Here is a 16,669-nt window from a genome sequence, read left to right on the forward strand (position 1 = left end):
AAGTCCATATGAGTAACATGAAATGAAAACCAAACAGGGCATTCACCCCCACAGTAAAATTCAAATGAAGGATGTGATGTATATTAGATGTTTTTTCTATAGTAATCTGCTTATTTTGCTGCAATAAAGTTTTGTAATTTTTCATTAAATTAAGCCGCTGTTTGTCCTTTTTTGGACCTTCTTGATCTAGGGGTCTCCTTTCCCTAGGTTTTTCTTCCCTTTCCTATATGCTATTTTTGGGTCCCGAAGACACCACATAGTTTATTCTATGTGAGTCGGCTATGCTTATCACTGGGGTTATTCATAATTTCCATTTGGCACCCCCTATTTTTTGACTCTCAATTAGTTTCTAACCAAGTGTATCCCGGTTTTACCTCTATTCATATACAGGATAGCATGAATATGGACCTGCCCAACTTGACTATATGGATGCATGGAGGGTGTGCAGTAAAAGACAGTAGGGTAATTTTTGCAAGAGACTGTGGTATTGATTGTGGGAATTTTATTAGCGATATTACTGTATACTGAAGATTTTGTCATAGGAAAAAAGTAAACTGCATTAGACATAAAAGTAAACTTTATTCCGTGTTTTTCCTTTCAATTGCTATAATGCTATATATTTAACCTAGCAAGGATTTTAGGTTATTTCATTTACATTGTAATAGTGTCATTTTATGCTCATGAATTAAAATGATTTCTGATGACTGACATTTTCTAAGTCTAAGCTGTGCTATTATGATCATTAGTTAAATCTACTCCAGTAAAATAAATGTATCTGTTAAAACCTTTGATGCAAATGTGATTCTTTACAAGGCTTTAAAGCTTCTAGCGAGAATCACAAGGGTTGTGTCACTCTAACCTCCAACATATTTTAGTAAAAATTTCATCTCTGTTGACCCCCAATTTTTTGTAGATGTTTAGCCAGATAAAAAAAAACAGTTTCCAAGGTTTGCAAAATAAAGATTTTTTTTTCTCCAAAGCAAATGAACATTTTGCACTCCAGCAAATAAGTGGAAACATCATTTTGCCACATAGATCAATCCTGATCTTTAGGCAGCTGAAGATTGCCTGAATAAAGTCATTCAAATGATTATGGCAAGTAGCACATTTATTGATGGTGTGAGGTTGAGGAATGCGGAGAGGCCTCTCGCTCTCGGTATAATAGAGTCCAAACATTGTCTTGGTAAAATACAGGGAACCTATAAAACAGCAATGCTTTATTTTCTGTAGGATTTCTAGTTATAATTACCATTTTCAAAGCAGCTTTTCTATTGTTATGCAAGAGTTTAGGTTAACAGTTCTTGCCACTGGCATTATTGAAGGTATACCTAAAACTGTTTTTTTCTAAGTTTTGGATAGAGTGATAATCCCTTTCCTTATCCCCAATGTCACTGGGAATGGAACATCTAAAATTTCGGATTACTTCTAGAACAGGAATAGAGGGAAAATCTTTAAAAGGGGATGCTTATTCCTGTGACAGCTGTCTAAGGGATCATTTACATAAACATTGACCCTCTGAAGAGTGATCCACGGCAGCGGATATTAATTTTACCTTTGCATGTTAAGGGGGAGTAAAAAGCAGCTCAGCTGTGTGGCTTTTTTTTTTTACTGCTCCCCAACTGCAAGTGTAAACAAAGCCTACAAGGGGATTTCCTACACACTGGAAACCTATCCTCTCACTTCCCATTGCATTTAAAGGACATGAAGTGAAGGGAAATCTCACTAATTAAACACAGATGGCAAAAAAACTAACAGTAGTTTTAACCTTCCCCAGTTCTATCCAAAATAGAAAAAGTATTTAGATATGCTTTAATATATTACTTGACTACTTGTTACATGATGCATACAAATTCTCAAAGCTATAATAATCAAAGGTTGCTTATTAATAAACAGTTAAAAGAGAAGTGTGGGATTTCAACAAAATAAACTCACATACTCACCTAGGTGGATGCAGAATCAATAAAATTCTGCATCTGTCCCCTACCAGCTCTACACCGAGAACTGAGCGATCAAATTCTGATGATTGCTGAACTAAGTGCACTCCTGTGACCCATAGAAATATGGCCAAAAAGAGCTTTGGCAATACTTCCTTACTAGTCTTTTCAACTCTTGTGTTTTTGGTTAAAATTTTATAAATGACTTGGAATAAGAACTCTCTATCTAATCTGCATAATTTTGTCCTTTAGAGGTAGACAATAAGAGGATCCAGTTTTGTCCATCAATGCTGGACATCAAGAGGCTCCCAGTGCAGTAGATACAACGGACCATCATCCCTCCACAGGGCTATAGTGGCCATAGGGAGACTAATAGATGGGAACAGGGGGAGGAGCTTTGACCAAGGAGCTGTTGATTGGAGCAGGGTAGCCATGCCTGTGCAGGAGGCATGTTGGCCCTTCTGCAGTAGTCCTAATTTTTAGTATACTTCCAGGTAAGGGGAGATTGGGATAATGCTGACATTCTGTTAAACAAGCAAAATTTAATAACTTGACTTTTGTTTTTATTTGTCAGTTAAAAGCTACATTCAGGTTTTAATACGTTTAATCATACTAAAGAGGAGCTTCAGTCTCCCCCCTAAAAAAAATGTAAAGTTATCAGCTACAAATACTGTAGCTGCTGACTTCTACTATAGTGTAAGGACACTTACATGTCTAGGGATCCAGCAATGTCCTCAACCGAGCCAATTCTTCAATCGGCTTCGGGTGCAGGCACCAGCACCTTAGGTAAGGGAAACGGGCAGTAAATGGTCTCACAGTCTTTGGGGACCTGTGATATGTAATGAAGGAAGAGGGGGCTGAACTCCTGCACAGATCGCCGCGGCAATCTTACTGGAAGTGGGAGCAGGTACCTGGTTTTGAAAGATGCCAAATGTGGCAGTGGAGAGGGGGAGGATGCAAACAAGCAAAAAGTCCACTTTTGGGTGAAGTTTTGCTTTTTAATCAGCTTTAGAGAGAATAAAAAAAAATTCTTTAATAATGTAGGTGTTTTAGGAAAACAAAAAATGAATAGAAAACGATACCCTTAAAGTACAACTAAAGGTTCATGTATGACAGTATAAACAAGTACCAAATCCAATAAGTTGTCGAACAAGCTTCATAAACTAAATAAAAAACTTACTTCCCTGAGTAAAATCCCCCTTTACTTGTATCATCTTCTCAGCCCACTGTAGTGCAAGCAGGCAGAGCCTACATGAGAGTGGCAACTCTGCTCAGAATTCAGGAGCATTGCAGCATCATTCTCACACCATCACAGGAAGCTGCCATAGGTGGGCTTCATTGATAGGCTCAGTAGGTATTTGTGGGACTTTGCAGGGTGACTAAAAACTGTTAAGTGCAAATGCACTTGTAATTAAAACTGACCTTCATCCCTACCGTCAGGCTTACACATTTGTTCAGACTCCTCTCCTATATTGATATTGCTCACTTTGATTTCACTGAACACTGTGAGCTTCTCACATTGTGTATTAGAAGCTGCAGTAAATCAGACAAAGTCCGCCTCATTTCCTCACTGGAAGCATTACTGTCCCTCGCCTGCTCCTTTCATTCATCAGGTTTCAGTTATTTCAATTATGGAGGCTCAGCATAGCATGTAGTCTTTACCTACAGTGGTCTGCATACAAATGCAGCCTGCCTAGGAACCTTCCCAAGTACAAGAGCAGCTTGTCTAGGAACTCCTACCAAGAGTCAGCCTACTGCTTGCATCAGGACTGAGGGCTCTTGAAATGAGTACTGAGACAGGGTGCTTTGATGTTTTCAGGACGTACCCTGCCATCATAGAGAAGCGGAGAGATCTAGTGACCTGTGCAGAGACCTAGGCATGCTATGTATTAAAAAAAGAGGACTATGTTTTGAGACATTTTGAGTACTCGTCTTTTATCTTTTTTTCGCGGTATACAATTTGTCTATGAACATGAATTTGTGAAGGGTATAGATGAGATCCTGTTCCACAAGGGCATATGGCAGAATCTAGTTTTCAAGTGTGCATTTTTTTGGCAGCCAGTATACATATGTGCTTAAATTTTCTGAGTGTTTTTTTGGGGCAGTGTTAGGGTCTCCTTTGGTATTTGTATGGATTAGGTTGGTGATTTGGTGATAGTGTTCTTTTGAAAGCAGTAATGGTAGACATAAATGTATATGTCTGTTCACAGAAAGTTTGATAAGGCATAACTACAATAGATGGTTTAAATCTTTTTCTAAATTACTTTCAGAACATCAGTTAAGGAGAAAAGAGTGTACCTTCCACCAAGGGTGGACTGAGAACTCATGAGGCCCCCGGGCAATAGGGGATCGTGGGGCTCCTGTGTCCTTGCCCAAACTCAAAAAAGCCTATGAAAAACGTACCAGGGGCATCTCATGGGGCCCCCTACTGATCCCAGGTCCTCGGGCAGTGCCCGAGTTTCCAATTGGTCAGTCCGCCCCTGTCTTCCACTTTGGTGTAGAGATCAATGCATAATAAATCCTGGTGAGAAATGCAAAATAAAACTACACACAGAGTTTATTAAGTATAGGCTTTATAGTGGCCAGTAGAAGATTGTCCCAAACTTTCACATGAGAGTACGTGTAGAGCACTGGTGTCAAACTGGTGGCCCTCCAGCTGTTGCCAAACTTCAAGTCCCATGAGGCATTGCAAGATTGACAGGTACAAGCATGACTTCCAAAGGCAGAGGCATGATGGGACTTGTAATTTTGCAACAGCTGGAGGGCCGCCAGTTTGACACCTCTGGTGTAGAGGATTAAGACCTGGTTTCACATATAAAGTCGTAATTACTCAGTATAAAGTATATGTAAACTATTGTGGGAATTAAAAGTGTTGTTTTAAAACCTTAAGCTTAAGTGCTGCAACACATATTTCTCATGGTTTGAAGGAAAGAAAATTGCTTGATTTCCTCATCGACAAAGTCAGTGTTCATGGGTGAATCCTTCCCACAGCACTTTTGTGTTCTGCTGGCGGGGAGTGCGGGGAGCCTTTTCTGTTGGCATAACAGAATGATCAGTGTTGTTGGCTATAGTCGGTGGCACTAATTGTTTGGAAAAAACCCAATAGGCTGGGTGTACACAAGTCGATTGATAGATCAACTTTTATACACCGAGGGTGTCCATACATGGATCAAAATTTAGCTAGTCCATGCTGAGCTGGCCGAATTTTTATCCATATATGATCGGCTTAACCCGAAGACTGAATATAGCCATGAACTTTAATATTCTAAAAGTTAAGATTTCATAGCAATAAGGGTAGAGCCCCAAATTGCTTTCTGCATCCCTGTTGGAGTGATTACCCTTCCTAATGAAACTTTGCCATTGGGACAGGAAGGGAGATAAAATCTCCTTCGGTCATGTACACACAAGGGAATATATGACAAGGCTTTCAGCTTTGTCTCAGTTGATTGAAAAAAAGTGTTTTTGTTGCTACTGTGTCTCTGTTGGAGAGATTTTCTCACTTCTAGTCCCAGTGACAACTCTGAGAAGAGTTTTTTCAATCAACCCAGAGACTGCAATATATTTCTATATTATGGTGAGGACAAGGAGGAACGCTAGATCTCTAGGGGAAGTTGTAGTCTTAGTTGGTCAAAATGTATGTGAATCTACAGGCAACTGTCTAATCCTACAAGAGCCACCAAGTTGGTTCTTCTAAAAGCATAAGAGAAGGGTAAAGGAGGAGATCGCCAGTCCACCTATATGTGTCCAAACGTCCAACATGTTTTGGGGCTTCAGAGGTCCGCCTTCATCAGTGCTGGGGTTCAGCAGGGCCGAATTGGTGTGTACAGCAAGAAATTTGAAAGGCTAAGAGTATCTATTCTAGCGTTCCATTTGATAGCTGCTGAACAGAGAGCTGGAAAACATACTGTTAGCCTTTCAAATTCTGCAGTGTACACAAAAACTTTTGAGTCCAGATTCTAGCCCTTGTGCATTCCAGCCCAGAGGAAGGGATCAGACCTCTGAAACCCTGAAACACATTGGTGATTTTACTGAATGCAACAAATAATAACATTTAATCTGGACACATACAGTGTAAGGACTGGCATTCTCATCCTTTTCCCTTCTTCAATCTAAATTTCAGTGGAGGTTCTGACCTTTTCCCCTCTATTAAAAAAACTAAAAAAAGAAAAGTGTCCAGGGTTTCACTTAAATGCAAACCTAATTCAACAAGAAGACTGCACAGTATTGCTCTGGGGTCAGTAATATTTTATTTGAAAATCTTGCTACTTTTCACATTTTACATTAGGCAAATGTTTAAAACCTAATTTCCCTGTGTATGACCTAATCTTGTAAAGAGATTTATCCAAGAGCAGGATACACTTAATGAGATTAAAATGCATTGCAAAGTAAATTACAGGTCAGGTCAGAAGCATGCTCTATAGCTAAGCACCCCTCCACTGAAAATATGCTTTCATTTATAACACTGGTATATTTTTTTCTCTTCCTCAGAATTAGCGTATTTTGACCGTAATAAATGGCTTTGATCTGTTCTAGTAAATATAAGATAGTTCTTTAACCGTCAGAAAATGAGAGTCTATTCACAAACACTCCAATGCCAGATCTCCAATAACAATATGTCTGATTTTCTATATAGGAATCACAGCGGAACTCCAGCCACCAGGACAGAAAATGAGGATACATAATATAATAAAAGTCAGGCAGAGGTTCTAAGCCTTGCCCACCCTAATAGAAAAATATTATTTAGTGCACAATGTAGGGTCCCATCTTGGAATATTTCCCTTCATTTCCTATTGAAGTGATTCTAAAGGAAATGCAGTTTAAACTGAACTCCAGGGAAACAGCTAAATACACAGATGAAATACACGCAGGGGGAGCTGGCTTATCTGCCAAAGGATTTGTATTTCTGATCATCCAGTTCTGAGATGTGCACAGCCCAGTCTGGCAGTGGAGGGGACCTGATTTTTCTCTGCTGCAGTTAAGTACCCTGATAACGCTTGTCCCCCAGCCTGGATAGTATAGGAGAAGGCTGGACAGTAGAGAAGAAGATGCACACTGATGCATTTCGATGAACCCTTTGCTCTTGTTAGCACATGACCACTGCAGCACAACTGACTGGCTCCTTGTGTTGCTTCTCATCCGTCCCATGTGAGCCCTGCTGTACAGGGGATTAACAAGACGCAGATACTAAATCAGTTTCAGGTACTTAAACTGCTTGGATTAAAAAAAAAAAAAAAAAAGCAAAGATGTATTGCTAAATGCAAGGCGTTTATATCTGCCCAGAGTTCATCTTTAAATCTTGTCAACAGGGACACGAAAACCTATCCAGAACAAAAAAAAAAGTTTTGGTTGGAGTTCCGATTTTAAATATTTTTTTCTTTGGGTTTATCACCATTTATCTGGACCTAAATTTGAGAAAATGATGTGTTACATCTCTTTGTGTTTTGGCAGTAGACACTTTGCTTGCACACAGCCAGTAGTTTTCCTTTTTTACCCTAGTCAACTTCCTGGCAGGCAACCTAACTCTTTCATTTTTCAAAAGTGCCTATTCCTAATGTCACATTAGTTTCAAGAGGAACACAAAATGTGCACTGAATGTGTTTTGCATCAGGAGCTCTTGGGTAGTAGCCAATAATTTGAGTCAGCAAACCATATTGTTTTGTTTATGTCTTTAGTCTGACTAAACTGTGACAGTGTATTGCTAATGTCTAGTAAACTTCCATCTTTAGAGGACCACTAAACAAATTACAACTTTCCTTACAATAAAAACTCTCAATAATAGGCGGAGAATGAATATAACATTGAGTTCTTATGCATGCACAGTGCTAGAGATATTTAAAATAACATCACCTTTGCTCTAAAGCGAAGAGTAACCTTTTGTTGAGTAGAGGTTGATGAGAGACTGAGTAAAGCTAGCCATAAACAGTTCCGGTTCAGCAGATTCGAACCATGTATGGGCAGGGTGAATGTACCCAAGTTGACTGATCAATCAATCAATCAATCAATCAGCTTGGGTGCAACCATCCTGTTGAATCTTACATGCTATTATTGCTAGTGTCTATTATAGCCACTAGCAGTAATCACTGTGTTCTCCAAACTGGAATGGCTTCCCCTCTGCCCACTGGGAAAACATAACGGGGTTGATTTACTAAAGGTAAATATACAGTGCACTACGAGGTACCACAAGTGCACCTGAAAGTGCACTTCAAGTGCAGTTGCTTTAGATCCGAGGGGAAGCTCTGAAATGAGGCAAAGCTCTTCTGATTTCTTTCATCCAATCATGTGCAAGCAAAAATGCTGTTGTTTTTTTTCTTTGCATGTTCCCCTCAGATTCAGAGCACTTGCAGTGACCAGCCTATTTACCTTTAGTAAGTCAACTCCAATGGCTCAGCGGGAGGTATTCCCCCATCAACAGTCAGTGTTGATGGGGGAATACCTCCCAATGAGCCATTGGAATAGTACAGTTTTCTTTCCTGCAAACTGTGGATGAAGAAAAGAAAATCGCATCATCTATGGCTGGTTTAATAGTCTTTAATGGGATTACTAAAATCTCACCCACAACAATCACATCTTTTTTTCCATATATCCTGAATATTTACATTCTTCTAAATGTTGTAACTGTAACTATACTTTTTGAGCCAAAAATGTTCCGTGGTCAATATTTGAAATCAAAGTATATTTCTACTAGTATATGCCCACTGTTTATTTGCTTCTGTTTTTTCTTAAATAAAGTAGAATTATAGTTATTGTTGTACTTTTGATGATTTGTTAACTGATTAATAATTGATGTTACTATTGTGCTGTTTTTCAGGCAAAGATGAGCCCAGCAGCTATACATGTACAACATGTAAACAGCCATTCTCCAGTGCATGGTTTCTCCTGCAACATGCACAGAACACTCATGGCTTCAGAATCTATCTGGAAAGTGAACATGGCAGTCCACTTACACCCCGGGTAGGCATTCCATCAGGACTGGGTGCAGAATGTCCCTCACAGCCACCACTCCATGGAATTCATATTGCTGACAATAATCCCTTTAACTTATTGAGAATCCCTGGATCAGTATCAAGAGAGGCGTCTGGTCTTAATGAGGGTCGATTCCCACCAACTCCCCCACTATTTAGCCCACCGCCAAGACATCACTTGGATCCTCATCGCATAGAACGCCTGGGTGCAGAAGAAATGGCTCTCGCTACACATCACCCGAGTGCCTTTGACAGGGTGCTGCGACTTAACCCCCTGGCTATGGAGCCACCAGCTATGGATTTTTCACGGAGGCTTAGAGAGTTAGCTGGAAACACTTCTAGTTCCAGCCCGCCTTTGTCTCCAAATCGGCCAAGCCCTATGCAAAGGTTACTGCAGCCATTCCAATCCAACAGCAAACCACCATTTTTGGCAACTCCACCCCTTCCTCCTCTTCAGTCTGTACCTCCTCCTTCTCAGCCTCCTATGAAATCAAAGTCTTGTGAGTTTTGTGGGAAAACATTTAAATTTCAGAGCAATCTTGTAGTACACCGTAGAAGTCACACTGGAGAAAAACCTTATAAGTGCAACCTTTGTGACCATGCTTGTACACAAGCCAGCAAACTCAAGCGCCACATGAAAACACACATGCATAAATCGTCCCCAATGACAGTTAAATCGGATGATGGTTTGTCTACTGCCAGTTCTCCTGAGCCTGGAACCAGTGATTTAGTTGGCAGTGCAAGCAGTGCCCTCAAGTCTGTAGTAGCTAAGTTTAAAAGTGAAAATGACCCAAACCTGATTCCAGAGAATGGCGACGAGGAAGAGGAGGAGGAAGAAGAAGAAGAGGAAGAGGAGGAAGAAGAGGAGGAGGAGGAGGATTTGACAGAAACGGACAGCCGGCCAGATTATAGTTTTGCCCTAAATCTTGAAGCTGCTCGTCACCATGAAAACAACTCTAGATCTGGCGAGGAAAGTCGATCTATGCCTGATGTCATGCAAGGTGTTGGCCTTGGTGCAATGCATCACTTTAGTGATACTTTTCATCAGGCACTGGTTGAGAAACATAAAAGAGGGCATTTATCTGAACCAGAAGCTCAAAGAGACACTTGTGATGAAGACTCAGTGGCTGGAGAATCAGATCGTATAGACGGTGGTACTGTAAATGGGAGGGGTTGTTCACCTGGTGAATCTGCCTCAGGAGGCTTGTCAAAAAAATTGCTTCTTGGTAGCCCGAGTTCTATGAGCCCTTTTTCTAAACGCATCAAACTTGAGAAGGAATTTGATCTCCCTGTTGCAGCTATGCCTAATGCAGAAAATGTTTACTCCCAGTGGCTTGCTGGCTATGCCGCATCTAGGCAGCTAAAAGATCCATTCCTCAATTTTGGAGACTCTAGACAATCGCCTTTTGCCTCTTCCTCAGAGCACTCATCTGAAAATGGTAGTTTACGTTTCTCTACACCTCCAGGAGAGATGGATGGGGGAATTTCAGGCCGTAGTGGCACAGGAAGTGGAGGAAGCACTCCCCATATTAGTGGGCCGGGGCCTGGAAGGCCCAGTTCTAAAGAGGGGAAGCGCAGTGATACTTGTGAGTACTGTGGAAAAATCTTCAAGAACTGTAGTAACCTCACTGTTCACAGGAGAAGCCACACTGGTGAACGACCTTATAAGTGTGAGCTTTGCAACTACGCCTGCGCGCAGAGTAGCAAACTTACCCGGCACATGAAAACACATGGTCAGGTGGGAAAAGACGTTTACAAATGTGAAATTTGTCAGATGCCTTTTAGCGTGTACAGTACCCTGGAGAAACACATGAAAAAATGGCACAGTGATCGAGTCTTGAATAATGATATAAAAACTGAATAGAGGTATATCAATAAACCCCATGTAGATTTTTTTTTTCTAGACCCTTGTGATAAAAAAAAAATAAAAAAAAAATAATGAAACCCGAGGATACAAGAATGTGCTTAACACTAGCACACCTGATTTTTTTTTTAATTTTTTTTTTATAATTTTCTTTCTTTTATATTTCGTTCTCACCGTTTGAATGCATGTTCTTTATTGGGGCAATACTATTGCATTTTACGCAAACTTTGAGCCTTTCTCTTGTGCAATAATTTACATGTTGTGTATGTTGGTTTTTTTTATTTTTTATTTTTTTTTAATAGAAGCATGTACGGTGTGTTTTATAGCTACTTTCAATTGTCCCTGAATTAGTTGCAAAGCAAATATTGCTGTTTCCAGTTCCGTTCTGACAAGTGACCATGCTGCGTACATTTTGCAATACATATCATGTACAGCTTTGTTTTTCAATGTACAGAGGGAGCATCTCTTCGACAAACCTCCAGGGACAGAAATTATAGTGCTGCGAATGCTGGCAGAACCTCATTTCCTCATGCCAGGGGTTACCTGTAGTGTTTAGAAAAATAAAGAAAAAAAGAAAAGAAAAATTATAAATTAAAAAAAATAAAAACGCCTTGGAAATATTAATTTGCTCTTTAACTTGGTTAAATCAAAACATATCTGAGTGCCTTCAGTCTATTTGAAACCATTTAAATGGTTCTTACGATGTTGAAATGACAGTGTAGCTTAATTCAACATGGATATGTGTAGGTCTCCATTGATCTAATGTATAATTATAATATATTGTATTTCTTTTAACTGAGGCTACCTAAAATATGACCTAGAACATTCTAGTTAATCATCATTCTTCCATTATATTTATTTAATGATATGTAAGCTAGGTGCTCTGGCTGTCAGGTTTGAAGGAATTTGAGTCTCCTTTTTTCAATGTTACCTAATGTTTTTGTGATTAAACTTTGAATTAAAGCTAAACTAGAATATAATGGCAAAGAGATTAATTTTATTGACTCTTTGTAAGTACCTTGGAAAAAAAGGAGAAAAAAATTAGAGTAAATTATTATTAATATATGTGGTTGTCTGACTGACAATCATGTTCTCAAATTCTGCACTGTATGGAAAGTTAGCTAATAATTATATGCTATCAAGTGGCACAATAGAGATATGGACACAAAGTGGTACCTTTTTATTTGAAAAGAAACAGGCATATAAGCTAGATATAATGATGATTAACTATGAACTCTTGAGGCTTGCCTTGAAAATACCCCTTTTAAGTAAATGGAAAAAATAAGAAAAAGGAAACACCATTTAAAATAAGATTGCTATATGACATTATATCTTCACTCCTGAAATTTTTTTATCCTTACTCCTGAAATTTTTTTTTTTTCTTTGCACTGTATTACCATTATTAAGGATACACAGATACATTGCTTCAATGTTTCAATATTAAGCTACTATCTGCCCCAACTGGTGTTCAAATAGCACTTGACTCTTCCAGAAAAATGTGTACCTTTTTTTTTTTCTTAATTAGAGGTACTGTGGTTGAGTATAAAGAATGCTCAGATACAATTAAATGCACTGTACGAATTTCCCTGTTTACAGACTTACACATGAGGGAAATATTGCAACTATATAAAATATATATAAATATATAAAAAATGATTGTATGCACATAAATGCGCATACAGACATATACACCTACATAAACCGATATGTATATATATATATATATATATATATATACACACACATACATGTGTGCAAGTGTATATATGTGTGTATGTGTGTATATATTATATATATATATATATATATATATATATATACACACACACACATACATAATGTATGTGTGTAAATATATATATATATGTATATATATACACACATATATATCTTTCTGCCAGTTATTTACTTGACTAACAGAAAACATGTAGGCAATGCTGTGAATGGAAACAGACCACCACAAGTACTTAAAATAACTGATTGCTTTGGCTTTTACATTACAGGGGTATTTTGGTGTACAAAAGCAGTTTTAATAAAAATGTGGATTTATTTTCATTTTGTTAAGAAAGCATCACTTTTGTTTAGGGTGACTGTATTTTAGGGCTTCATTGTTTAGTAGAAGACTTACTCATTGCAAATAAAAATGGTAGAGGAATTTCTATGCCTTGGATATCTCCCGAATCCGATCCTTTCAGGTTGTATAAAAAAAAAATGTGCATTTTGTGGGGGGGGGGGGGGAAAGTTCCTTATTATATATTACTTAAATATAGGGAAAATGCACACTCATGTTGATTCCTATGCTAAAACACATCTATTGTCTCTCTTTTTTTCCTGTATTTTTAGAATGGTATTTGAATTTAAATGTTTGGCTAGTGTAGGAACTATAGTATTTATATCGAAGCTTGTATTTTTAACAGTTGCTTGTTCTTTTTGAAAAGGTATCAAGGTACCTTTTTATGGTAGTGGAAAAAAAAACACAAGCTGCCACAATATATTTTTTTTTATTTTGGCAGGATAATATAGTACAAACTATTTGTACATTTCAAAACAAGAAAATTTAAAAAAAAATCAAACACATTGTACAGTAAAGAAGCCATATGATGGCTGGTTGGGAATATCAATTAAACTGTCATGCAGAGGAGCCGTCTTAGAGAGGGCTGTACATATCTTTATTTTGTTCTTTTCTCTGGCTGCCATACTGTATACAGTACCACAAGCTGATGGCATTGGTTTGTTCTATAGTGTGCTTTCTGTCCCTCTTTTTTCACCCTACATTCCAGCATCAAATTGTCATGTGCAGTAAAAGAAACACACATTTTAAATTTTATTTTCATTGCCAAAAAACAAAATGGTGCTTTATATTTAGATTGGAAAAAAAAATCATATGCAAAGCATATTAAGGTAAAAGATCACTTAAAGTCAATACTTTTTTTTGTAAATGGCAATGCAGAATATTTTGTTATTGGCCTTTTCTATTCATGTAATTAAAGCTGTTTGTCGTAACTTGAAATTTTATCTTTTACTATGGGAGTCACTATTTATTATTGCTTATGTGCTTTTGTTTAAAACTAAGGCACATATATTGGTCTTTTTAAAAATTTTCTTATTTTTTTATTTTATTTTGATGACCAAAGGTCATGCAAACCTGGCTTTTATTGTATTTGTTTCTGGTCTGTTAATTTCTATTGGATAAACCACTGTCTGTGTTTTTTTGGCAGTTGTCTGCATTATCCTGTTCATATACCCATTTTGTCCCTTTTATTGAAAAATAAAAAAGAATAAACTACACAGCATAAGCCTCTTGTGACCTTATTTGAAAATTTACATAATTGACATGGTTCAAATATCAGAAAAAATATATTATGGCCTCTATATTTTATAGTACACATTTTGAAATATCCAACCTTAGATGCCAAAAAGTAAAACAAGCATTAACTCTATGGATAATGTATTTTATAATTCTGATATTAGATATTTATAGCAATTGTGTATGGTTTTTAAAAAGAATCTTTTATATTAAGATTCATGTATAAAGATCACACTTTGTATGATTTAATCAAGATGAGAACTTTGTCAAGGTCTACAAAAATCATTAAAGCAATATACAACATTCTGAAGTTCAGGCTTCAATACAAAATATAATATAAATTAAGCATACAATACAATACGGGAGACTATAAAGACCACCACCACATCAGTCCACATTCCACCAGCTTCACTTTTATGTTGGTTTCATATCTGTACAAACTATAAATCCAAAATTGTGTGTATACATTGCATTCAAATTTCAATTCAAATCAATTTTTGTTCCTCCTTTCAAGCCCTCATATTTGTTGTCCATTTTACAAACCATGCATGCATTACCATCTGTATGGCTTTTAGGCATATACTGTATATAGCATTTTTAATTTTTTTCTGGGCCTTTATAAAAACAATTCTATTAAAAGAATACTCTTTCTTATGCATAATGGTTTGTAACCTTTTTATTCCCCTTGTCTTTATGGCAGTGCATTTTTATTTACTAAGAGTGTGATTTGTATCCCTTTTTTCTAGGGGGAAAATACAGCATCATTAAATCTAAGGACAGAACAATCAAATTTATATGGCAAGAAGTCTGAAAAGATATGCAAAAGTGTTAACAAATATGCATACCAGTATGGGCAGAAATAAATAACACCTAGCTTTGGAGCAGAAGAAGAAGAAGAGAGAAGACCAACATGCTGATATGAACAGGCCAACCTATTGTAAATGAAAAAAAAACTTCAACTAGACCTCTGCATTAAAAACATTTAGTTGAATAATTTTGGCCACTACACTGGACAGGGATGCTTTAATGTACATTGCTTTCCTGTATCAACATGATGTAGACTCTATTGCTATATACCCATTCACTAATCATGTTTCCAGGATTGATCTTTTATCAATGACTTAATGTAGGAAGTCACTGCTATAGCAAAGAATTTTAAGATATTATTACAGCCCCCGAAGATTTAAATTTGATCCCCAAAGGCACCTTATTAACTGATTTGTACCATAAATGTTCAGAAAAAATCAATCAGATGCCCATTTTGTAGGAGTAAAAAAGTGGTCAGAAGTATAAAATGTCTATTTCAGCTTGCATTGGACTGATAAGGAGAACCCCCCCCCCCCCCAAACAAAATCACTGGGTTAGGCAGTATTTTTGCAGCTCTTTGTCTATTTATGACTTCTTGATACCCTTATTTAAGAGATAATATACAGTACTGCCTCGGTAACTGGGGCTTTAAAATCTAGTCAACAAGAACATAACTTACAAATGACATGTTGTACTCTGAGCTCTAAAGGAAAAATAGTAATACAAAGTGTGACATTTTCTAACTGTGTGATAAATTAACGGTGTTATAAAAACCATGAACCATTGAGGCCTTTTCAAGTTTGTTAGAATTCTGCACCAGATTTATATGGCATCCATAATGTGTTCTTAAGCTGCTGTAAAATTCCATGCAAGCATGACCTAGTGTCCAGAGAAACTTTTATAAATATATTTCTATGTTGAAAAATGTCAAACTGGAAAAAAAAAATTATGTGGTTATCATTAACTGTTTACTGTTAGATTTTCAAGGCCTACTTGTAAAAGTATTTTAGAAGCGAAACAGTGTCACAATAGAATCTTGTGGAGGCAAAATAATTTTGTTAAAAAATACTTTGTGTAAAACTGATGAAGATCATCAGTAAAGCAAGGATTTTTTTTCTTGTTGAACTCCATATACTATTTCCATTTCTATGTTCCTCTGAGTCGCAATAAATCCAAAATAAATGAGAAATAGTTTCAGTGCCTGAAATTCTAAAAATATTGCTTGCATTATGGGAATAACAGGAAGGGAGGGGGGTCCTTTTAATGCAGTTTGTACATATTATGATATTGTAAGTTAAAAAAACAGAAAAAACAAAACAAAAACAAATCTGCCAGTTCTTATGTTACTTGTTACCCATTTTGGGTGAATTTAATGTGATGTAAACCGTTGTTATATACTGAAAGTATATTCCAAGAATCATTGTTAATATACACTATACATTTGCCTTTTAAAGGGCCAAAATGAAAAAAAAAATGAAATTGACACAATAAATTGTAAACATTTAGGTCTGCTTTCTTCTCTCATTTGTATTTTTTTTTAAATGTTTAAATAAAAGGAAAAAAAAGGGTTTTACCTAAAATTGCAAATTATGCTAAATGAAACGCATTGTTCATGCCAAATACAAATGATGGGAATTCAAAATTGCAAGCTATGTGTAAGAATGCCTGATATACAAGGGGAATCAACAGCACGCAAGACCACAGAAAGAAAAATGACTCTTCCGAGTTCAAGAGAACATTGCTGCTTTGGGAATTGGATATAATCAATACGCTAATCTACGCAGGCACATGACAT

The 16,669-nt window shown here is 37.1% G+C and overlaps 1 protein-coding gene across 4 annotated transcripts in view; it reads left to right on the top strand.

Moving 5' to 3' along the window:
- BCL11A (BCL11 transcription factor A) overlaps positions 1-16,379 on the top strand; it is a 181,851-nt gene extending 165,472 nt beyond the window's left edge. For 2 of the 4 annotated variants that reach the window (XM_089669212.1, XM_089669214.1), the window contains exons 3-4: positions 8,743-10,762; positions 14,814-16,379. In XM_089669212.1, coding sequence (XP_089525338.1) covers positions 8,743-10,760 — 2,018 coding nt within the window. In that variant the 3' untranslated portion in view covers positions 10,761-10,762; positions 14,814-16,379. The remainder of the gene's footprint in view (positions 1-8,742; positions 10,763-14,813) is intronic. The other 2 variants (XM_089669213.1, XM_089669215.1) reach the window with 2 other exon arrangements.
- The last annotated feature ends 290 nt before the right edge of the window (positions 16,380-16,669 follow it).

The sequence above is a fragment of the Staurois parvus genome, unplaced genomic scaffold (assembly GCF_062004578.1).
Source record: "Staurois parvus isolate SC_StPar_1 unplaced genomic scaffold, SC_StPar_1.0 ptg000070l, whole genome shotgun sequence".
Taxonomy (NCBI): Eukaryota; Metazoa; Chordata; class Amphibia; order Anura; family Ranidae; genus Staurois; species Staurois parvus.